This window comes from Quercus suber, unplaced genomic scaffold (assembly GCF_002906115.3).
Source record: "Quercus suber isolate HL8 unplaced genomic scaffold, Cork oak 2.0 scaffold_398, whole genome shotgun sequence".
Lineage (NCBI taxonomy): Eukaryota > Viridiplantae > Streptophyta > Magnoliopsida > Fagales > Fagaceae > Quercus > Quercus suber.
Genome location: NW_027069849.1, coordinates 678,646 through 704,318, shown reverse-complemented (window position 1 = coordinate 704,318; position 25,673 = coordinate 678,646). Strand labels below are relative to the sequence as shown.

Sequence of the window (25,673 nt, the reverse complement as noted above, 5' to 3'; positions counted from 1 at the left end):
CCATCCTCATTCATCTCACCATTCAACACTTTGCTCGCGTATTTCACTTTTCCCCTTTCCCACTATTGCCGTCTTGCTCCTCCCACATCCTTTGGTTTTGTGATTGACTCCTTTCCATATCTCTACCAAGTGAGAGAGAGTAACGGACGACCCTGAACATGAAGAACAAGACAAGAAACTGCATGCCCCCCGCTCCAAATGACAAAACAAAAAAAAAAAAAAAAAAAAACAAAAAAAGAAGGCAAAAAGCACTTAATGTTTGGCAGCTTTTCACTTGAAAAACTTGAAACCAGACAAAACCGCTTCCAACATTTAGATGCGGAGGAGATATATATTATCATATATGGATAATGGGTTCATGCTCATCTCATTTCTCACGCCCACCACATTTCAAAACTAGACAACTTATTTTTTTATAAGTAACCGAAATTTCCTATTACTGCAACGTGGCTTTTACATTTCCTTTGCTAACATATTAAATACCTGCTCTATTTCATCAATACTACTATTTAAGGGGCTTCTCCTGTTTGAATTCTTCATTTTTTATGCCTAAAATGCCCTCATCATATCCACTTACAAGATTTCAACTAACGGGGATAAATATGTAAATTAAAACTCCTACACTTTAAGACCTACAAACTCACGTACACTTTGCAGTTTATATATCACTTTCTATCTCTCATTCTTCTTCAGATTATAGACATTTATTTTAGCTCTACATCCTCCTTCCTTTTTCTTCAAATTAAAGACATTGAGCTTGTTTGGATAGCATGAAAACTAAGTGATATCACTCAGTTTTCATGATCCATCATCCAAAACAAGTGGGTCCCACAGATGGATGATTGTTTGGCTTGGTTTTGGATGATTGTTTCCATCACTCAATTCTTTGATTTTTGAGTGATAAGTTATAGAAACTGAAAACACATTTTATGTGTTTTCAGTTTTCATAACTTTGTTTTCAATGGCATTTTCATAATTAAAACTACATACCGAGTCCCATGGTTAGAGTCAGTCGCAACTTTTGACCCTTTTTTTTTCTTCACTGGGTTCGATGAGTTTAGTTTCTTCATGTTCTTTTTTTTTTCTTTTTCCTTTCACACAAGGTGGCTTCTTCTTCTTCTTCTTTTCTTTTCCCTTTCACGTTGGATCTAGTATCAAGCAAATTTTATTGAAACACAAGCTGTAAACCAGCAACAAATACAGAATCCACTCAAGTCAAAAGGCTTAAAAATACAACCTCAAGCCAGTGGCGGCTCTAGGATTATTTTCTAGGGGGTGCAATGAGAAACATAAATTATATAAAATCTAAAACAAAAATGAAGTTGAATATATTGGCATTGAAAAAAAAAAAAAAAAAAAAAAAAAACCCAAATGCAAGAAGTTTTTCGATTACCTTCTTTGAGATTTCATATATTGAAATCGTAACATGATATCTTTATTATCAATTCTATCAGTTACATTCTTTTTCAATGTACATAACCAAACAATTATTCATCCACTGATCTTTCATTTAATTGATTGATTTCAATTTTTTAAGATCTAAATGAGCTTTTTATAAGGTTTAAGAATTAAGATTAACAAATTTATACTTTTGTTGTTGGACTTTAAAAAAAAAAAAATTTAGATCAAATTAGTTTGTTATTGGACTTTTTTGTGTGTTTAAAAAGGCAAGATATTGTTAAGAGCATCATATTCAAACTTATTTCAATTGTATTTAACAAAATTTTAGAGTTAGAGTGTTCAAATTTTTATTTTATTTGAGGAGTCAAAAAAAAAAATTACATTACAATATATATTTTTGGGGCTAGTTCAGGGGGTTCATTTGAACCCCCTGAGCTTAATGTGGAGCCGCCCATGCCTCAAGCCCCAAGCAGAGGCTAACAACAGATAGCAATGTCAAAACATTAGTACAATACACCTAATAACTAGTTCACATCCTTGACACTGTTCTGTAATTCTACGGCCTAGATAATAATAGGTTTTATTACCAGTGAAACTTTTATAAAGATTTTAATTGAGTAATTTATGCTAGTACTTAGCCTAATGTAAGAAGGTTTTGCCCTTGTGTTATCCTTGCCTTTTAAATGATGGTATTGCAACTTTTTTGCCTCCTCATTAGCTCACCCTTGCCTTTTAAACGATTGTAATGCAACTTTTGTGCCTCATTAGCTCATCATCATCTAAATATCTTAGTTTTAGCCATTGCTTTGTTAAGAAAGATTGAAACATGTAGTGTCAAATTAATGACGGCTGGCTAATTCATCGATGGAGTACAATCCCCTTTATGATGCAAATAAGGGTTTCAATGTGATGCCATCTTCATTTCATGATGTCAGTGATGTTGAGTTTCAAGATAACTGGGGTCGTTTTTGGTATGAGCTCCAGACCTTCATTATTTTTCTTTTCAGTATCATATACATGTTCACGATATTCAACAAAATATAAACCCTAATCATTCATCTAATAAAAGAACAAATAAAACATGTTAATCCGCTGACCCAGGACTCAAACATGTGAAGAACAAATTACGTAGAGGCTAAACATGTGAAGAACAAATAAAACATGTTAATCCGCTGACCCAGTGTGCATGCGCATGGGCCTGTTCGTTGATCCACCAGCGCCGACTAAAACCGATCCGACTGCACTGATTCACCCCTTTCAGGTGGGCCGAAGGTTTCCGGTACTGTGGTCGGCGGCATCTCTTCAGTGCCGACGTTGGATCGGTGCGGCCATCGGCGCCAGGATATGCACACCGCCGAGAACCAAACCGCACCGAGGATATTTAATATATATATATATATATATAATTTTGGTTTTTTTTTTTTATTTCATATATGGCGTGCTACTGCTTCGTCCTTACTGCTCTACCTCGACTGCTCTCAATTTTTCTGTTCAAAAAATTATGGCGTGCTGAGCACACCGTGTGACACTACTCTCTCTCTCTTTTTGCTTTTTCCTTTTTCTTTTTTTTTTTTTTTTTTGAAAGTGTGTGACACTACTCTCTAAGAGCATCAGCAGTGGGGCTTGTAAATGCCAAATCTTAAGAATATTTGGCATTTAAGCCCCAAAACTGCTCAGCAACTGAGAGGGCATATGTTATATGCCAATTTTTTTTTGAGATTTTGCTACAGTACCATCTCAAATGTCAGATGGTACTGTAGCTCAATGTTATAAAAAAATATATATATTTTAATGCACTCATTTCTCTCTCCTCTCTTCATTTTAACCGGGAAATTCTCTCTCCTCTCTCATTTCTCTCTTCCTTCTCTCTTTATTTCTGCTCTCTCTTCTTCTTGCTCTATGATTCTTCTCAACGTCTTCACTCTCCGGCAACTCTCTAGATCAGCGTTGGATCGTCTACCATGATCGAGAGGATCGGCGCTGGATCGTCTACCACGATCGGAGAGGATCGTCTACCACGATCGGCGTTGGATCGGCGTTGTACCATGATCGGAGAGGATCGGCGTTGATCGGCGTTGTACCAAATCTAGATAGTGGTGGGTCTCGAGCTTCCTTCAAGGATCGGCGTTGATCGGCGTAGATCGGCGAATCCGCTTCCTTCGAGCTTCGGCGGTGGTGGGTTTGGTTTTTGACCGTGGGTTGCTGTGTTTTTTTTTTTTTTTTTTTTGTGGTGTTGATGGGCGGAGAGGGAGGTGGTGGTGGTGGTTTTGATGGACGGAGGGCAGTGTTCTGGTCTTTTCTCTGGATTTTTTTTTTTTTTTTTGTGTGTTGATGGCGGGAGAGGGTGGTGGTGGTTTTGATGGACAGAGAGGGTGGTGGTGGTGGTTTTGATGGACGGAGGGCAGTGTTCTGGTCTTTTCTCTGGATTTTTTTTTTTTTTTTTTGTGTGTGTTGATGGGCGGAGAGGGTGGTGGTGGTGGTTTTGATGGACGGAGAGGGTGGTGGTGGTGGTTTTGATGGACGGAGGGCAGTGTTCTGGTCTTTTCTCTGGATTTTTTTTTTGAGTGTTGATGGTAGATTATTGGTTGCCGGTGGTGGTGGTGGTGTGCAGCGTGGTGGCGATGATGGTGGTTCTTGAACAGAAAGAAGAGAAAAAAGAATAAAAATAAATAAATAATGTGTTGTATTGTACAGTGATAATTGTGAGATATTAATATTTTATTGCGGTAGAAATATTATTTTAATGAGTAGAATTGAGAAATAAAATTTGGGATGTTGGAGAATTGGAAAATTATATTGTAAATTGATAAAGTTGCTTTTTAAGATGGTAAAATAGGATGGGATATAGAAACCGGATGCGGATGCTCTAAGGATCTAAGCTCAGTTTCTCACAATCTCACCCGCGTGAGAAGTCAAAAAAATATAACGTTATTCTGCCTTTCAAAAATTAAAACATTTTAGCGTGTGTCAGTCCCCAAGACTGAATAGTCTCACTCACTCTCTCCAGTCTTGTCTAAGACTCTAAGCTATCTTGCATTTAAAAAAAAAAAAAAAACTCTCAGGTCTTAACTCTTGTCTAAGACTCTTAAGGCACTAAGCTGACTTGCATTTAAAAAAGAAAAAAAAAATTTATGATGCCATATTGGGTAAAGTGTTTAAGTCACTGTGTAATATTTTTTTTTTTGGTTTAATTTCAGCCACACACGTACCCTTAGTCCTGATTGAGTTAGACTCTAACTTGTCTCTTCTCTCTCTTTTTTAGACTTTTGCTCTCAGACTCAATTTACTCATTAATCACTCAGCTCAGTCACATTTATTTTCTTCAAAGTTCCAACCCTTAAGCCTGCCGAACAAAGTCTCTTAATCTCAGAAATCAGAATGTCATTCTCCCACCCAACCATTTTTCTCCTCTTTTGCTCTCAGTCCATAATTTTTCTTCCAAACCCTAATCCCGCCGAACAAATAGTAAAGTTTCCCTCTCAATTTCAGATTCTCAGGCTCCCACCTAACCATTTTTCTCTAATCTTTTGCCCTCAGCCACATAATTTTCTTTCCATACCCTAATCCCGCCGAGTAAACAGTAGTTTTTCCCTCTTAAATTCTCATTCTTAGGCTCCCAGTCCCACCTATGAGCTAACCTTCTACTCTTTAAGAACACAAGCTCTCACTTCTCAGTCTCCCACTCTCATCAAGACTCGTCTTTGAATCTCAGTCTCTCTCTCACAAAGAAAGACTTTCCTCTTAGTCAGTCTCCTTCTCATCTCCGTTCTCCACCGTGGCTCTACCATTATATAGTTCTGTCTTTGGTAACCCTAACCCCTAATTATATAGTTCCACCCCCTCTACTGAGCCTACTCCTGGTTCATGTGCTAAGGCTAATCAACCAAATACATAATCTCCCATTCCACCATCAGGTGCTGCAACCCCTCAAGCACAAACAGAAACTTAACAAGCTACTATTAATGGTGGTAAAGAGCCCTCCAAGATATGGGACCATTTCTCTAAAATAGAGGGATGTGACCCCCTTTACCCTAAGTCACGGTGCAACTATTGTAAAAGGAATTATAATTATCACCCAGAGAGAAATGGAACCTCTGCCATGTGGTTCCATATAAAATCTGGTTGTAAGAAGTACCCCTATAGGCGTGATAAAGGCCAAACCACTTTGAGTTACCAAAGTAAAAAAAGGAAGGGAGAGGGTGGTAATGAGCTGGCGTTGAGGAAGTTCAGTGTAGAAAGACTAAGGATGGCCTTAGCTAGGATGATAGTCGTTGATGAACTACCTTTTAGGTTTGTTAAGCATCGTGGGTTCATTGATTTTATGGCAGAGGTAGAGCCTAGGTTTGAAGTTTCCTCTCGGGTTACTATTACAAGGGATTGTCTTAGACTTTACATTAGGGAGAAGGAGACTTTAAAAAAGGTTTTAATGGCTGGTCAAAGGGTGTGTTTAACAACTGATACTTGGACTTCAATCCAAAACATTAATTACCTTTGTTTGACTGCACATTATATTGATGTTGATTGGGTTTATCATAAAAATATTTTGAATTTCTGCCTAGTACCTGATCATAATGGTGAGACCATTGGTAGGGTGGTTGAGTCTTGTTTGCTTCAATGGGGGATTGATCATATTTTTACAATTATTGTTGATAATGCAAGTACAAATGATGTGACCATAGAATATCCTAGGAGAAGGAAAACAAAGGATAGGGTGGGTAGCCTATTGGGTTGTGAGTTCCTTCATATGCGTTGTTGTGCCCATATTTTGAATTTAATTGTGCAAGATGGACTAAAGGACCTTAATGAGTCAATTGTTAAGGTTCGTAATGTTGTGAGGTATGTGAAATCCTCTCCTAATAGATTTGAGAAGTTTAAGGCATGTGTTGAAAAAGAAAATATTCAAAGTAAAAGTTTGTTATGCCTTGATGTGTCTACTAGGTGGAATTCAACTTACTTGATGTTAGAAAGTGCACTAAAGTTTGTGGCTGCATTTGAAAAGATGGAGGAAGATGATGGGCATTTCCTTCGTTATTTTGAGGATCCATATAGCGGTCCCCCTCAGTTTTTAGATTGGGAAAATGTAAGACTTTTTACAAAGTTTCTTGGTATGTTCTATGAGGCAATTTTAAGATTTTCTGGTTTCTTGTTTGTGACTATTAATGTGTATTTCCATGAGCTTGTTAGTCTTCAAGACCAGTTAAATCAATTGTGTAATGGTAGGGGTGATCCTTTGTTAAAGGGTATGGCACAAAGAATGAAATTGAAGTATGATAAGTATTAGGGAAGTGTTTATAGGATAAATCCAATGTTGTTTGTGGCTATTGTGGTTGATCCTAGATATAAATTGAAATATGTGAGGTTTTGGTTTAAGCAATGGTATGACAAGGAGAAGGCTGATGAGTTAGGATTGAGAATTAGGGAAGATTTGAATAGATTGTACAAGCACTATATTGGAGCAATAAGGACCCCATGTGGTGCTAGTGCTAGCGGGACTAGTGAGATTGGTACTAGTGATGTTACTGCCATGTCCTCCATGCTAAGTGGCTTTGGTAGTGCAGAAGAGAGGATGAAGAGGTACAATAACATTTACAAACAACACTTAGCAGATGAGGATAGTGTAGAATGCAAATTTGAATTGGATCGATACTTGTTAGAAGCTAGTGTAGATCTGGAGATGGAAGGCTTTGATATTCTTGATTGGTGGAGAGCAAATTGTTCAAGATATGGGATCCTTTCTCAAGTTGCCCGTGATGTTTTGGCAATTCCCTTCTCTACTGTTGCATCAAAATTTGCATTTAGCATAGGAGGTCGTGTCTTGGATCCTTTCCGTAGCTCATTGTCTCCCAATACTGTTGAAGCTTTGATTTATACACAAAATTGGTTGAGGTCTAAGGATTCAACTGAACCAATTAACCTACGAGAGGCAATGGATGAAGTGGAAAACTATGAACTAGAATTGGGTAATGTGTTTTTATTCTTTTCTAATTTTTTTTCTTATTTTGTTATTTATAAATTCTCTTGTATTTTTTTTTTTTTTTTTGGTTATTTATTTATTTGTGAGTTATTATTTATATACAATTTGTTTTGTTTTGTTTTTTATTTATTATTTATTTTTTATTTTTTCCTTTTAGAGCTTGCACCAAAACCCACTATGGGTACAGATTCTATTCTAGACTGATTTGGAAGGTGGGGTTGTTTTTTGGACTTAGCTACCTAAGGTAACTTAAAAATTTTATGTGATTTACTTATGTTTGTTGGCTGCTATTTGTAATGGTATTAGTTGTCATATTTTGCTTTCTACTTTCTACTTATCATTATTTTTTGGGGATTGAAATTGTAGGGATGGAGTTTTTTGTATATGATGACGTGGAGATGGAGTTGTTGGCTGGCTGATTGCAGAAATTTTTGGTGTTTGAATTGCTGATTTAATCATGGAGAGGACCAAATTGGGAGTGTTTGGGTGCTTGGGATGTTGCTGGTTGTTGGTTGCTAGCTTGATGCTTCTTTGCTACTCTCTCCTTTATTTTTGTTTACTAGATGCACACATAACAACACAAGTACTGAACACTTAAAAATTATTAGACTAGACTGCCTCCATTTTTTGTGAAAAATATGTAGTTGTGTAGTGTATCAACTATATACTGTCCAACATCCATTATGTATATTTATATAGTGCTTCTCAAGCACTACCTGACTACTTTGTAGTGCTGCACTACTACTCCTCCTCGAGGCTATGCTACTACTTGTATTTGATGTGATTACTATGATATAAATATTAATGTTAATGTTGCTGCCATGCTAGAATTCTCTTGTTATGGTTGAGACTTGATATTCTAAAATTGTGTGTTTGATTTGGAATGTTGTGATAGGTTTAGATTTATTAATATGTGATAATGTGTTTAATAAACACATGTTTAATTTGACAAGTTGAATTTAAGTTATAGTTTAAGACTTGATACTTTATAATTATGTATTTGATTTGGAATGTTATAAGTCTTGTAACAGGTTTGGAGTTGTCTTTTTGTGGTTGTAACTAGATAAAGAAGTTTGTTAAAAAGAAGTCTATTAAAAAAAGGGTTAAAATGGGCTCAAAATGCTATTTTTTAAAGGCCCAAAAGCCCAAAACTTAGAATAGTCATTTTTAAAAGTCCAGCCCATATAACCGAACTAACAGCAACGAGCCGCTAAGATTAACCGCACCTTGTGTAGATCGGTTCTTACCTTCCAAAAGTGAGATGCGGTCAAGCATAGGGTAAAACCACACCCTATAGGTGTGGTGCAAAAAACCTCTCTAAAATCGACCGAACCGAACCGTGTACAACCCTACATGCGCATAAATAGGGTATGCATACACATCCCTGTAGTATGCATGCGCACACTTCGAATATGTGTACACATGCATGAAGCATGCACACGCATACATGCTCATAAGCCAACCTAGAAAAACAAAACAAAAAAACAAAGCAAAATAAGAAAACTAACAGCCTATGATGCTTCTAATACAAACACAAAGTAAATCTAAACTAGCACAGGTATATCAAGGCATCAAAACATGTAAGCAAACAAAAAAATAAAACACAAAAACTCTTCAAAGCTTTAATTTGACTGTTCTCCTCAGTTAATCTAATCAATAACAAACCCAGAAGGTTAGTAAACTTTAGAACTCAAAGGTCAAGACCAAAGTAGGTCCCAACCAAGTAAAACTTGACTTGAGGATGTTTTTATGTGAATAACTCCCTCTTTAATTCACTATTTTCTAGTGATTCTTGTATCTTTTGTCCTCTTTTGAAAAGTACCTTTCATGTCTTTTTATAATGGTAAAATAGGGGTGCGGGGTGGCTCCCAAATGATGTGGAATTTAGTCTACATGAATTTATGTCCAAAAATATTTCCTTTCATTATTTCTAGAACACTAGATGCATGCGCATACTCAAGGTATGTGTGCACATACCTTAAGTATGTGTGCGAATACTTCAAGTGTGCGAGTGCATACACGTGTATGCATGTGCACACTTAAGGTCTCTTGTAGCCTTTCTTTTCCAAAAATAAGTTTTATTTTTCCATAAATAATTCCTAAAGTCAAGATTTCACGAAATTGGGCCCTAAATCAACATTGGGCCTCTAAATGACATCATCATTGGGGAATGGAGGCTCAGGTCGTAAGGGGTACAAAATGAGGTGTCTACAGTATCCTTATGGAGTTTTGTTGAATGCTTTCCTTTCCCATTTGAGAAGGTTGAGGCAAGGAAGTCATTAAGGAAGAGACCTGTGGCTGCTTCCCATGTAGCTGTGTTGGTATTGAATGGCATACTAATGAGTAAGAGTTGGGAAGAGAGAGGAAGGGGGAAGAGAGATGGAGAAAGAGTTCGAAATTCAATATAAAAAAAAATTAGTGTAGTAATGATAAAGGCTCACTACATGTAGCGATGAGACTATTCTCGTTATAAACTTTAGTTAATTTACTGAGACTGATGCATACTTATTTTGTTTGAGTGTAGACAAATTTTTGCTAAAATATTAAATAGGTGAAGCTGATGATAATGCTCTAAGTTAGTAAGTTAGTAAGTAATCAAAATTTCTTATGTGTTAGTTTCATATGGTTTGCATTTAAAAAAAAAAAAAAAAATTATGGCTTAATATTTTTTTTTCAAATGCCAGTTCTACCTTAATTCTTTCCCACTTCCAGATTCCAAACCCAAAATGAAAAATGGCAGCCACCTTTCGTGGTGGCACCTTGAGCTGCACTGCTATGAATGGTAATGGTGCTAATTTAAGTCAACTCTGGGCTAGGCTTGCACAAGAAGAAGGAGCCACTATGGTGGTAGCTTAATTGTTGTGGCCATAGAGGTTTTGCCGAGGTGGAGAGAGAGAGAGAGAGGGTTTGTGAGAGAAAAAGCCACCATTGCTGGTGGGGTTGATGGTGGCTAGGATCGAACAAAGGAGAAAGAAAGAGAGGGAGATTTGAGAGATTTCTAGAAGACGAGAAATAGATTTCGGTTGGTTGAAACTTGAAATCGTCCCATTTTGGAAGCCTAAACCAGTCTAAGTCCAACCCAATCCATCAAGCTCACCTTAAGGCTTAGGCCCAGTTACAAAGTTCAATCCCCTAACTCCTTTGAGCCCAATCCACAATTAAAACCAATACTCACTTTAATGGACAAGCCCAACTCGAAAATAAATTTGATTTGCTGAACAAAAAAGGTCATGGAAGGCTTACAAAAGAGAAAGCTTGGGCCCTTCCCATCTCTGACCAGACCTTGAGAAATAGGCCCAAAGATATTACAGAAAGCTACCCTTTGATGGGCTGAAAAATTTCCTTATCTCTAACCAAAAGACAAAAAAAAAAAAAAAAAAAAAAAAAAAAAAAAAAAAAAAAACGTATATCATGGGCATCAACTCTTCTAAAACAATTTAGCATTTGACACGTCAAAAAGTTATTTTATCTATTTTAACACACGATTTTACAATATATTCTACATCACATCTTTTATTCAAGATTATAACACATTAAAATAATTTAAAACAAATCTTGTCTATGTTAAAAAAATTAGCAAAACAAATATATTTTATCATGAGGCCCCATATGAGAGAGAGAGAGAGAGAGAGAGAGAGAGAGAGAGAGAGAGAGGACTTGGGATATGATGTGGGAGAGAGAACTGGAATAAATTAAAAAAAAAAAATCAAAGTATGTTTAGCACATAGAAGGGGCTATGTTTCGACGGTTCCATTAGCCTACATTCACCATTTATAATGGTCGAGCAGACCCCGTAGAGCATGTCAGCCAGTTCAATCAAAAAATGGCCGTCCACTCCAAGAACGAAGCTTTGATGTGCAAGGTCTTTCCTTCCAGCCTAGGACCTGTAGTGATGAGGTGGTTCAATGGATTAAAACGAACTCCATAGATTCCTATAAGTAGCTCACCCAAGCCTTTGGCTCTCACTTCATTACAAACAGCAGGGCCCCACGGCCTCTGAGTTCGTTATTGTCATTATCCATGCATGAGGGAGAAACTCTAAAGGCATACTTGGACAGATATTGGGAAATGTATAATGAGATGGACGGCAACTTTGACAACGTCGCCATTAGCACTTTCAAAAGCAGTCTCCCAACCAACCATGGCTTAAGGAAATCCTTGACTGGTAAGCCTGTCACCAGTGTACGTCAACTTATGAACTGGATTGACAAATACAAAAAAGTGGAAGAAGACCAGCTGCAAGGGAAAGGGAAGGAGAAGGTTATCCCTCAAAAGAACAGGGATTTCAGGTCGAACCGATACAACAATGACCGTCTGAGGAGAGATTTCACTGGACCGGCCAACACGCGAATGGTCAACACTGTATTCAGAGAACCGATACATCAGGTTTTGGAGAAAATCAAGCATGAGCCATTCTTCAAGCGGCCTAATAAGATGGCTGGAGAGTCAACGAAACGCAACCAGAGACAGTACCACCAAGACCACGGACACACCACAGAGGACTGCAGGAATCTCTAGAACCACCTAGATCAATTGGTTCGAGAAGGGAAATTAAGGCACCTTTTACATCCTTCCAATGGCCATCAAGGCCAGGCAGACCAAGAGCCCCGGAGAGATGTTTCCTTAAGACCGCCCATAGGAATGATAAACGTAATTTTTGCTGCACCGGGAAGAACGGGCTCATGCCCCTTTAGGGTGATGTCTGTGGCTCGGTTGCCTGCCAATGACCCCAGCCCAGAGCCGAAAAAACCCAGAGTGTATCCTCATCTGGTCGTGAGTTTCTCCGAAGATGAAAAAATTGGAACCATCCAACCCCACGATGATGCATTGGTAATCACTCTGCGAATTGGGGGCTACGACGTGAAGAGGGTGATGGTAGATGGTGGTAGTGGAGTCGAGATCATGTACCCCGACCTCTATAAGGGGCTGAAGTTAAGACCAGAGGATTTGACGCCCTACAGCTTCCCTCTAATGAGTTTTGATGGAAAAATTGTCATGCCAAAGGGCCAGATTAGACTACTTGTGCAAACCGGCCCAGAAATAGTGGAGGTTGACTTCATTGTGGTGGATACTTACTCCCTCTACATCGCCATCGTGGCCAGACCTTGGCTTTATACCCTAGGAGCCGTCGCCTCCACCCTGCATCAGAAGGTGAAATTCCCCTCCGAAGGTCGGGTCTTGGAGATTCAGGGTTGCCAAACCACAGCTAGAGAGTGCTTGGTGGCTGCCATCTCAAATAAGCCCAGAGCAGAGTCCTCGGCCCCTGTTGATAAGGGTTCATAGCAATTAAGGACCCCGACATCACCTACTGACACACCAGCCAAGGAAACAAAATGTGAGGACCTAGAAAGAGTAATCATTGGCGATGATCCGGAGAAGTTCTTCCAAGTAGGGTCTCAATTGCCCCCTCAAGAAAAGGCAAAATTGGTAGATTTCCTCATAAAAAATGTTGATGTGTTTGCATAGGACGCCTATGATGCCCCAGGAATTGATCCGAACTTCATATGTCACCACTTAAATGTAAATCCATCAGCCACTCCCAAAAAAAACCACCTCGGCACCCATCCAGGGAGCACGCCGACGCTGTCAGGGATGAAGTGAGAAAGCTCAAGCAAGCAGGGGCTATCAAGGAGGTGTTCTACCCTGAGTGGTTGGCTAACACCATGGTTGTAAAGAAGAAGAGTGGGAAATGGCGAGTTTGTGTGAACTTCACAGACTTAAACAAGGCATGTCCAAAAGACCCATTCCCCATGCCTCGGATAGATCAGCTAGTGGATGCAAGGGTAGGCCATCCACGGATGAGCTTCCTAGATGCCTTCTAGGGCTACCATCAAATACCATTGGCCTTAGGCGATCAAGAAAAAACAACATTCGTTACTCCCATTGGGAATTACCACTACAAAGTGATGCCCTTTGGCTTGAAGAATGCAGGGTCAACCTCCCAAAGAATGATGACTAAAATGTTCGAGTCACAACTAGGCAAGAATATAGAGGTCTACATAGACGACATGGTGGTAAAGAGTAAATTAACATCCGAGCACATGGAAGACCTCGGGGTTATTTTTCATGTTTTAAGAAAACACAAAATGCGTCTCAATGTCTCTAAATGCTCATTTGGTGTTGGGTCTAACAAATTTTTGGGCTACATGGTGACGCATAGGGGAATTAAGGTGAACCCAGATCAGATCAAAGAAATCCACAATCTGCAGCCTCCTCGAAATCCCAAAGAAGTTCAGAAACTCACTAGGATGATCGCAGCCTTAAATCGGTTTATTTCTAGATCTGCAGACAGATGCCGAGCATTTCACCTCCTGGTGAACAAATGGAAAGGATTTGAGTGGTCCGAGGACTACGCTTTGGCCTTCCAACAACTTAAGGAGTACCTATCATGGCTGCCCATCATGTCCAACCATAAGGCCGACGAGGTTTTATTCACCTACATCATAGTGGCTCCTCATGCTGTAAGCTTGGTGTTGATATGCGTTGATGATGGCGTACAACGGCCAGTATATTATGTGAGTAAATCATTACATGAGACTGAGGTACGTTATTAGCCGCTGGAAAAGGCGATTTTGAAAATAGTGCATGCCACGCAAAAGCTCTCCCATTACTTCCAAGTGCACACAGTGGTTATTCTAACTCAACTTCCACTCAGATCTGTGCTCCAAAGTACCAATTATACAGGAAGAATTGCCATATAAAGCATAATCCTAGGAGCTTTTGATATCAAATACATGCCTCGGACCTCTATCAAAGGCTAGATCCTCGTTGATTTGATAGTCGAATTTGCCGAATCATCAATAGAAATGGTAACAGAGGGACAAAACATGGATGGAAAATTGGTTGGCACAATCTCTACATGAGGACCCTCATGCTGGAAAGTATACGTTGATGGCGCGGCAAACCAAAGGGGGTCTGGAGTGGGGCTGGTCCTAATATCTCCTGAAAAGACTACTATAGAGAAATCCTTGAGATTAGGGTTTTCGGCCATAAACAATGAAGCTGAATATGAGGCATTACTGCACAGAATGGCCATGGTACAGAAAATGGGAGGAAAGGCAATGGAAGTGTTCTTGGACTCTAGATTAGTTGTGGGCTACATGATGGGAGAGCTAGAGACTAAATATACGAGAATGCAGGAATACCTGAGTCGGGCCAAGCGCTTGCAATCGGATTTTGAATTCTTCAACCTGTCACACATTTCCAGGAGTGGAAACACGCACGTAGATTTGTTGGCCACCCTTGCCACCTCCATGGTGCAAGGTCTACCTCAAACCATCCTTGTTGAGGACTTATGCAAATCAGATGGAGTCAAGGTAGGCGTGGTGCAGATCCATCAGGCCAAGTTGGGTCTGAACTGGATGGATCCTATAGTGAATTTCCTTAAGGATGATGCACTGCCTAAAGAAAAATCAGAGGCAGAGAAAATACGAAGAAAAGCTCCTCGTTTCTGGTTGTCTGAGGATCATAAGTTGTACAAGCGCTCCTATTCTGGACGGTATCTGTTATGCATACACCCTGAAGCATCAGAATTACTGCTCGAGGAATTGTATGAAGGAGTTTATGGGAGCCACACTGGAGGAAGATCTCTGTCTCACAGAGCCATTACTCAAGGATACTAGTGGCTGGGAATACGGAAGGAAGCCGAAGAGTATGTCAAGAAATGTGACCAATGCCAAAGTTTTGCTCCGAACATCCACCAACCAGGAGGGGTCCTCAATCCTATCTACAGTCCATGGCCATTTGCTCAGTGGGGCTTAGATATCGTAGGTCTTTTTCCTAAAGCAGCAAGAAATAAGAGATATCTTATAGTCGACACTGATTATTTCACTAAGTGGGTCGAAGCCGAGCCCTTAGCCAACATCAGGGATGTGGATGCTAAGAAGTTCATCTGGAAGAAGATCGTTACTCGATTTGGGGTCCCTCATACCCTCATCTTGGACAACGGCCTCCAATTTGATAGCAAGGCCTTCAAGAGATACTGCTATAACCTGGGAATTACAAACAGATATTCCACTCCGGCCTACCTCTAAAGAAATAGACAAGCTGAAGCTGTCAAAAAAGTCATAGTTAATGGGCTGAAAAAGAGATTGGATGATGCAAAGGGAAGATGGGTGGAGGAAATGCCACACGTCTTATGGACATATCGGACTACACTGCACCGATCAACAGGAGAAATCCCCTTTTCCATGACTTATAGGGCCGAAGCCGTCATCCTTGTTGAAACTTGCTTCCCAACGTTGAGGACGAGCACTTTTACTTCGAGTAACAACGACGAACTACTAAGAGAGAGTTTAGATTTAATCGAAGAAAAAAGAGAAAAGGCAATGATCCTGCTAGCCAACTACCATCAAAAGCTGAAACAAGGGTATAATGCCAATGTAAAACAGCATCCACTAGCATCAGGAGACTTGGTGCTGAGAAAGGTTTTGGGTAGTGCCAAGAACCCATTCTAGGGAAAGTTGAGGCCCAACTGGGAAGGATCGTATCGCGTCACCTTAGTGGCAGGAATAGATGCCTATTATTTAGAAGACTTAGATGAAAAAGCTGTACTTCACCCATGGAATGTAAACAACCAAAGAAGGTATTATTATTAATGAAAACAGTTTCTGTCTGCACTATGACTTATTGTAATTACGTGCCATATTTCTAGCAATTACTTAAGTGTTAGACAGAACCAAGGTCTTTCATGGGTCCTCGAACCGCAAACCTTGGGGAAACTAATAACTTCTAGCAATTACTTAAGTGTTAGACAGAACCAAGGCCTTGCATGGGTCCTCGGACCTCAAACCTTGGGGAAACTAATAACTTTTAGCAATTACTTAAGTGTTAGACAGAACCAAGGTCTTGCATGGGTCCTCGGACCTCAAACCTTGGGGAAACTAATAACTTGTGGCATCTATCCAAGTATTAAACGAAACCAAATTATTGCATGGGTCCCCGAACCACAACCCTTAAAGAATTTAACTACTTTAAATGTTTACCTAAACCATAAACAGAGCCCAAAATGGAGCCTAGCTCCATGAGCATCACTTAAAGCATTTCAAGGTACATTGGGCTTTACTTTATCCTTCATAGTCCACGTTATAATGCTTTTCTTTATAGTCAATATTGTAATGAACCTAAAAATTAGAGTTTTATCCTTACAAATACTGTGAGATTTGCATTACAAACTTAAATCCTTTTATGGCAAATTGCCTTACCAAAATTACCTAATTCTCCATTGGAGCCCAAGTTGAAAATTACGTTGTGGACTTAGTATTTTTTGAATATCCATTCAATGGACTTGTTGTTCCTAGGGCTATGCAAGTGTCAATAAAAATACGAATCATGTAAGCAAAGGACTTTGTCATTAAAAGAAACACACACATTTCATTGCGAAAAAGACAATTTCATTACAAAAATCCAAGTACAACAAAAAACAAAAAAATGGGCAGCCTACTTCTTCAACTTGATGGACAGCTTGTCCTTAGAGATTTGTTGAGAAGCAGCATCAGGGGCCTCAGAGCCCTAGCCTGGCAGAACAGCCTCGGAAGGCACAGCAGGAGAGGCCGAGGCTAACCCCTTTTCGGCTGGAGGAGCTTGAAGATTAGCTAAAGGCTTCGCCACACCCCGGGGTACCTCCTGGTTACTAGTTTTTTCCTTCTATAATACCCTTGGGTGCTCAGCCTCCTCGGCAGGCTTATCAATTGAAGTAGGATTATTGGCAGCACTGGCTTAATCTACATCTGCCGCTTCGGATGCAGTATTGGCTTCGGAGCTGGGAGGAGTAGCCTCTCGTATGGCAGGGGGTAATACACGCTCTCGGCTCTCCTAAGCTCAGATGAAGCCTCAACCCCAGCTCGGTTGAAGGCCTCAACCCAAACTTGGAAACAGTAGAGCCTGCATACCCCAGGAACCTGAGCCTTGAGGTTGGTCTCAGTCTCAGCTATTCCCATCTCGTAAGCATCCTACTCGGCCTGCTGTTTAGCCTCCTCTGCTAACTTCCTGGCCTTCTCTGCCTTAGCTCGAGCATTCACTACCTCGCCCTTTGCTTTCTCCACATTTTCCAACTTCTTTTTAAAGGACTTGATATGTCCTTTGGTAGCAGCTAATTACTCCTCGGCCTTGTGAAGGAGCAATCTTTGGTCCTCGGCTTGCTTTTGGGCGCTTGCCAAAGCCGAATCCGCGCTCTTCCTGGCCCTCTCCTCTTCCTGCAGCTTGCCTCTCAGGTCTTGGGTGGACTGATCAGCAATGTTGAAGGCTTCAACAGTAGCAACACGCCTCTTCCTTTCATCATCTAACTGTCTGTTGCTGCTATTGGCCATCTCCTCAATCCTGAATGCGGCCTAAACAGCCTGAAAAAGAGAACAAATATGAGATAAACAAGGAGCAAAGGTCAAAAAGTGGGGGTTGACTGACTAAACTAAGTTGGAAACCTTACCATGCCCAAGTACCTCTTCAGGCTAAGGAAGACCTCCTGCCTCCTGAATAACCGTAGCTCAATCATATCCGCAGGCAATAGCAGGGCCCTCTCCAGAGCATCGGCCACGTGGCTGCCAGTACCTCCTTGGAAATCCCTAATGGAGGCAGTTTCCATCAATGGGGCCCCGTCGAGCATTAGGGCCGGGAGCCAGGCCTGTGACTCAGGCCGAGGATCAATCGTCCTCTCAAGCACCTTGGGCCCAACCTTTTGTTGTTTAGCTGCCTGCTGGGCCTTCTCTTCCAGCGTAGGGCGAGATCCCTTTTCTTCCATAACTTCCTTGCCCTTTGAGTCCCTTTTACGCTTAGGGTCAAAAGGCTCCGGCCTCAGCAGTAGGGTTGGCTTGGGAGGAGGAGGAGGAAGTTAAAATAGAAGGTTTAAGGCTTATCTTTTAGTGTGTGAACATTTAAAAGAGTTCCATCACTTGGTTCCCCAAGCGTGATGTCGTGGCTCACAAGAGTACTAGGTCTATAATCCATGGAACCCAAAATCTCTAGTTCCTTGAACTGTAGGATCTTTCTCTATGACTATTATGCAATGGAGTTTTGTCCTTTCCCTTTACCTCTATAGGTCCTACACAAGAACAATTATACAATACACATATCTTCAAATAATAGTCAGTTCTTCAGATTAGGATATACATTCTAAAACATATACATATATATAAATGAATTTCATAGGAATGAGTCAGCCGCGAGGATCCTGGCCCTGATTCTCATAGACTTAGTACTTTTGCACAAGACTTGTAGGATTTGGAGCTCAAGTCCAAGTAATTTTGCTTGGGCATCGCCTTCCAAGATAGTCAAGTGAGGAGGATTTTGTGGGAGAGAGTGATATTTGATGTGTGCATGTTTTGGCATATATTTCTTTGGAGGCTAAGTGATATTTTGAATGATTTCAAGGATATGGGATGAATTCCTCCTCTTTGGCTCTCTTATTTTGTTCCTTTTCTCTCCTCTCTCCCTTGCTAAGCTCTTAAAGCTCTAAGAATTATCTTTTTGAACCTCTGAACTCTCCCCTTTTTTCTCCATCTGAATCTCCCTTTTTCTCCCCCTCCCTTCTACTATGCCTTTGTGTTCCTTTTATAGTGGACATGGTCTGGTACCCCAGGCAAGGACGTCCTTGGTCTGCTGAGTAAAACCATGTCCTCTGGAACCTAAAAAAGTGCATTGCGCAGAAGTTTAGCTTAAGTAGGCAATTATAACTCAGAAGAGGTGTTTGGCTTTAGCTATAAATGGAAGATGCCTTCTTGGAAAGTCAAAGGAGTGGGTGAGTTGCTCAATGCAATGGATGACAGTTTTAATTGAAAATGACAATTAAGAGGAAATTGTGGGGAGATGTCATGCACATGGAGGAACTGAGTTTTCCATTGGTTCATGCATTCAAGCAAATATATGAACCAAGGGAAACCTTCAGGATCCTCCTTTCACTAGAAATCACTCCCCTACTGACCAAACCACTTCTCCCTTACTACCAACTCAGGATCCCATGGGCTTGGACCATGGGTTACAAAGATAATATCTAGTTTTGTTGGACTTTTTAATGGCTTTCGCTAGAAATCTGAACATACATTCCATGTGTCAGTCAAGGTCCTCTTCTTAAGGCTTCAAAAGGACACATCAAGGTCCTAGGGCCATAATGTTGATTCTTCTTGCTGCATATCCTCTGGCCTAACCAAGTCTGGGTCATCTTCTTTATTATTATTATTATTATTTCTTTCCTTTTCCTTCTTTTTGGGACTTTAGGCCTTCATGGTCCTTCTTAACTTCATGAATTGCGTCTTCTTTTGTTAAGGCCCATGGAATTTTCTTACTTTTCATGGAATGAGCTTTCTTGTCAAATTTTCATCCTCAACACCTCTATTTGACTAACTACTAGCCAAGAATCCGAATGTATCTCCAAATCGGCTACTTCAAGGCTAAGTGCGACTCTAAGTCCCGCGAAAAATGTCTCATATTCAGCCTCATTATTGGGTGCTCGGAAACCTAGCCTCAAAGAATGTTCTAGCTTTACTCCCTCTGGGGACACGATCACAATTCCAATTCCTGCACCCCTTGCATTGGATGCGCCATCCACGTACACCTTCCCGGGGAGTAAATTTAGTGACAAAGTCGGTAAGCACTTGTCCTTTCATCGAACTTTTAGGCTTGTAGCAAATATTGAACGACCCAAGCCTGGTTCCCCATTTAGCTATTCAGCCTGTGAAGTCAGATCTCTTAAGTAAGGATTGCAGAGGGTACTCGGTTAACACATACACCGTGTAGGCTTGGAAATAGTGGGGTAACTTCCTAGTGGCATGGACTAATGCTAATGCGAGTTTTTCCAATGGTAGATACCTGGTATCCGCATCGACCAAGGTTTTACTGATGTGATAGACTGGTCTTTGAATCCCCCTTTGATCCTTTAATAATACTACACTCACGGCATGCTCGAATACTACTAGATACATATACAAGTCTTTCTCTAGATCCAGACAAGATAATATCGACGCACTCATTAAATATTTCTTCAGATCTTGAAAGGCCTCTTCGCAGTGTTCGGTCCAGCGAAACCCCTTCCACTTCTTCAGCAATTGATAAAAAGGGCAACATCTATCCGCTGACTTCGACACAAATTGGTTCAACACAACTATCATCCTAGTTAACTTCTACACATCCTTCGGGTTACTTGGTGGCTTGAACCGCTCTATGACACTTATTTGATCAGGGTTAACCTTAATTCCTCGATTAGTAATCATGTACCCTAGAAACTTTCCAACCCCCACCTCGAAAGCACATTTGTTGGCATTGAGGCATAATTTATGCTGTCGGAGTATCTCAAAAACTTCTATCAGATCGCCTATGTGCTTCTAGCTTTCGCTCTTCACAACCATGTCATCTATGTACACCTCCACCGTGCCTCCAATCTTGCCCTTGAACATCCTGGCCATCATCCTTTGATAAGTGGCCCCTATATTCTTAAGGTCAAAAAACATTACTGTATAGTGGTAATTCGCCTCGGGGGTTATAAAAGAGGTCTTCTCTTGATCCTCGGCTGCTAGAGCAATCTGATGATATCCTTGGAAAGTATCCAAAAAGCTTATCCTCTGATGTCCACACATAGCATCTACTAACAAGTCAATCTTCGAAATCGAAAAAGGATCTTTGGGGCATGCCCTATTAAGATTAGTAAAGTCCACACAAACCCACCACTTACCATTCTTCTTCTTAACCACTACAGTATTAGACAACCACTCCAAAAAAAAGACTTCCCGAATTGCCCCTTCTTGTTTCAGTTTTTCTAGTTCTTGCTTCATGGCTTCAACATGTTGCTTAGCTGACCTCCTCAGTTTTTGCTTCTTTGGGGGAAATGACAAGTCCACATTTAGCTTGTGTGTGATAAACTCTGGATCCACCCGGGGGGAGTTGTACGGGCTCCAAGCAAAAATGTCCACATTTTGTTGCAGGGCTTGCTTCATACTTGCCCTAATTTGGAAACTCCTATTTTCGTATAAAAGTATGCTTACCTTAACCAACTCCTCGGCACTGTCTACACTTTGGCCCTCTACAGGCTCCTATAATTGCTACAATAGGTCATGCTCAGCTGATTCTTTCTGCTTAATTTCTCGATTGACAGCCACCACCAAACATTGCCTCACTACCTGTTGATCTCCTCTTACCACGGAAATCCCATGATCGATGTGAAACTTCACCTTTACATGCAAAGTGGACGGTACAGCTCCCATGGTGTGGATCTAAGGTCGGCTGAGAATTGTAGTGTACTGGGAGAAGGAACTTCCCACAATGAAGTTTACCATTACCTCTTTACCTTCAGTATTCACGAGCAAGGAGATTTGCCCTTCTAGGATCACCACTCTGCCATCAGACCCCACCAAGGAGGTGTCATACTTAGACAAGTCCTCCGCCTTCAACCCCAACCCCTTAAATAGATCAAGGTACATCACTTCAACCCTACTTCCCTAATCTACTAATACTCTCTTCACTATAAAGCCATTGATTCTAGCAGTAACTACTAGAGTGTCATCATACAGCTGTGTAAGGTTGAAATTTATCAACCATCTTGTTGGCTATATTTCGTGCCAATTTTCTTGTAATTTAAGCATTTAGTAACCCTGTATTTAGGTGGGATTATTGTAAGGGTAGTGTGTGAGAAGTTTTGAAGAAAAGCTCAAGTATGTGCAAAGAAGCAAAGCTTCGCAGCTAGGACTCGCGGGTGGCTCGCGGCTGCAAGTCGCCAACTTCAGGCACGTCAGATGTACGCAGGGAAGTTGAACGGTCGCGCCAGCTGTCGTACTACAGGAGAAAAGTCCCAGGCTGGCCAGACCGTTACATCGCGACTTGATTTCGCGACTTGGACAAGCCGCGAGACCAAGCCACCAATTTACCCTGTTTGGCAAAAATCTGTCTCTTCATATTCTCATCTCACCTCACTATATATAGACCCTTATACCCACTAAATGGGGAGAGCTTCCAGAGAGAATTTTGTGAGAGAAAACCCTAGAGAAAAATAAGATTGCCTCATCCCCAATCTTCATCTAAGAAACTCTACAAATTCCTCTACTCTCTTCCTCTCCATTGTCATACCCTTCAGAGGTATTTTACCAAATCCTTATCTCACCACACTCACGTCTGTGAAAAGGTTTATTTGGTGTTGAGGAAAGCAGTTTGGAAGGAACCAATATACATTGGTTGATACTATGGTCAAGTAGTGGAATCCGGGAAGCTAAAGAAGAAATAGGTTCGGCGTAACCTCGTTGGAGCAAGAAGCTTGGAGGGCTTAGGTACCTGGGTAGATTAGGCTTGGAGGGTCTTCTGCTGTTCATGTATTCCAACTATATTCTTTAGTGGATTTTATCACCACTTGGAGGGTGGCAAAGAGGTTTTACGCCGAGGATTTCGGTTTCCTCTTCAATAACACATCGTGTGTTGTCCGTGTGTTTGCATCTTTCTTCCCTTTATCTTTGCCTTATATTTACTGCTGTAGATGTGTTTATATTTGGCTTAGATTGTCTATCAATTCTGTTATAAGCTTATTATCATGTTCTGCACATTAATTGTTTGATATAAAGCTTGAATTGGTATTTTTGTAATTTGGGGTCTAAACATTCAAGGGTGTTTCATACCCATATTGAACTTTCAGGCTAGGTCGTCCCTTCCAAATCTTCATCCCCAAACTCAATTGGTCCCCAGTTCAACTTCAGTTTTTTCTCGGGCCGAGTATCACCCTCAGCATTCTCCACCGAGACTACACTTAACACCCCCTTGCATCGACTCACACTTGTGCCCATTGAAGCTGCATGAATTACTTTGATTATCCCTATGGCAATAGGAGTGTGTTCCCCTGAGTTCTTGACGACTGCCCTGTGGTGCAACCCTCGAGTGCCTCTACAAACTCCTTTAAATGCCCGGATTTCACCATCTGCTCCAAATGATCCTTAAATACCCAGCACAGTTCAGTAATGTGCCCCTTGTCTTGATGGTATGTGTAGTATAGGTTCTGATTACTTCTCGTTGAGTCGCCCCCCATCTTGCTCGGCCATTGAAAGTATGGCTCGTTCTAGATCCATTCTAGAATCTTATGGATGGGCTCCTTAAATGCCACATTAATCTCACAGGTCCAAACACTAGGCTCTTGGATTCTTAGCTCCCTTCTTGATCTTGACTGAAAACCCCCTGAACAAGAATCATTCGCATATTGTGAAGAGGCAGGTGCTTTGCCTTTACTTTGTTGTTGCCAATCATCCTCTAACATCTTAAACTCTTTAATTTACCTCATTAACTGATGCATATTCTCGAGGGGCCTCATAGTCCACGAGTCTTTCAACTCCAAGTCCTGCAGGAGCCCCTATCCAAAGGTGCTAGCAGCCACCTTCTCATTGCCTCCCCCGATCTCATTGTACTTCTCCCAATAGTGATTAGTGTAACTTTGAAGAGTTTCCCCAGCCCCTATCTTCATAGATGGCAACGCGTCCACGGGCTGTGGTACCTAACTACAAGTCATAAACCATGCCCCGAATTCTTGAATTAACTCACCGAAACTGTGAATTGATCCCTTCCTTAACCCATTAAACCATCTCAAGGCAATAGGCTCCAAACTGGAAAGGAATACCTTGCACATAAGCGCATCATTCTGGCTGTGCAGCAACATCATCTAAATATTATGGCTAACATGTTTGACGGGGTTAGCCTTACCATCATACGAAATGAACGGCGGTCTACTAAATTGCCTCAACATCTACACTCATTCAATCTTGTCAAAAAATGGTGATCGGGCTACTCTACGTAAAGCCCGGCTCATTGTGTCCATCGCCGTGCTATGATGCTTGCGTCGCTCGAGGGACACCGACAATCGTTCAGCGAAATCCCACGATCTCTCTCTTGATCAGCAAGAACCGCTTTGGTGGGACAACTTTCCTTGACTTTCCCCGGTACTGCCAAACCCTTCAGGGGATTCACCACGATTCCTCCTACAACGCCTACCTCGTACTTCTAACTCCAAATCTCTCACTTGTTTACGTAGGCACTCCAATTCCTAATCCCTCCTATCATGCTGCTCCTGTTTAGGGATGTCTGACGCTGGTCGATACAACTGCTAGGGAGTCATTATCCCACTCGTACCATTTAGGCCTAATGGTAATGGGCTGATAACCGCACAACAATGAATGAGGTAAGTGTGAGGTAATCATGCGCTGCAAACAGGTGATGCCATGCTTGTGCAACTAGGTGTGGACGACATGCAATTTAAGGTTCTCTCTCTTTTGATAGTATGCAGTCTGGGACACTCTGGCATTTTGTTAGTTTTATTTGTCTAAGAAGAAAGTCCTTAGACACAAGTGTGACTGGTTGTTAATATTCAGTAAAAAAGTGATGTTAATGGTGGGTCTAAATAATAGCCAGTAAAAAGTTGTTAACTCAAATGTTGTAAAAATTGTTGTGAATTTTTGTATGTATGTAGCATTGCTCTTGTCTAGGTTAGTCAAAATCTGTTCAATTTTGCTTTTCTCACTACATGGATGATAACAATAGTATCCCAAGAAGCAAAATATTTAGAAAAAAATTTCATTACTATAGATGTGTCAAGTTGTTAATAAGTACTAAAGTCGCGTTAGTAGGATAAAAACTTGCCAACTCAACTACGCTGAAAAATATTGTGAAAATTGTTGTATGTAATAATATCTTTTTTAGGCAATCCTAGTAGTACCTCATGATGAAGTTTATACTGTTTCATCATGATTTTACGGAAGTTCGGTTGCCAATGGTTTAGTAAACCTAACATATTTTTTTATAGGAAGGTAGTGGCAAAGAAGGTAGATGAGATTTGAACCAGAGTTATGAGACACCATAAAAGATGTCATTATCACTCTTAAACTATCATTTGTACCCGTAAATTTCGTATTTTAGCATGGATGGAACCATGCGCTGGAAGAATATCCCAAGTTTATGCCCAATAAGAGGTCCAAGGATATCAGGCCATTCATTATGTAGCCAAACGAGATTACAATTGCGATTATATATCTGCCAATAGTCTGAATATATGTCCCCTTCACAATTGTGTAATAACTATTAACTACACCAATAGGGAAAGGCTTCCTCACAAATAACCAACGTCCTTTTGTTGGTAGCATAATTGGATGAAAATAACTAGACTCTAGTAATATGAGGCATTGTGGAAGGGCCACAACATTGACTTGTTTGTCAATTTTCGGAAATGAGAATTTGTTCACTTATTTACCACGGATTCAAATAATAATCAAAGACTAACATGCTTTAGATACTGGCAAATATATACCGTGTAAATTACACTTGGCATACATGTAATATGTTGGAGATCTAACCG

At 40.6% G+C, this 25,673-nt stretch overlaps 1 protein-coding gene across 1 annotated transcript; it reads left to right on the top strand.

Annotated features, from left to right (window-relative positions):
* Positions 1–11,395: 11,395 nt before the first annotated feature.
* Positions 11,396–11,893, top strand: LOC136062275 (uncharacterized). The gene has a single exon (XM_065761137.1). It carries the CDS (start codon positions 11,396–11,398, stop codon positions 11,891–11,893), a length of 498 nt encoding a protein of 165 aa, XP_065617209.1.
* Positions 11,894–25,673: the final 13,780 nt, after the last annotated feature.

Bases quoted from the DNA above. Each gene is read 5' to 3' on its own strand.
- LOC136062275 (XM_065761137.1), top strand. From the start codon at position 11,396: ATGCATGAGGGAGAAACTCTAAAGGCATACTTGGACAGATATTGGGAA.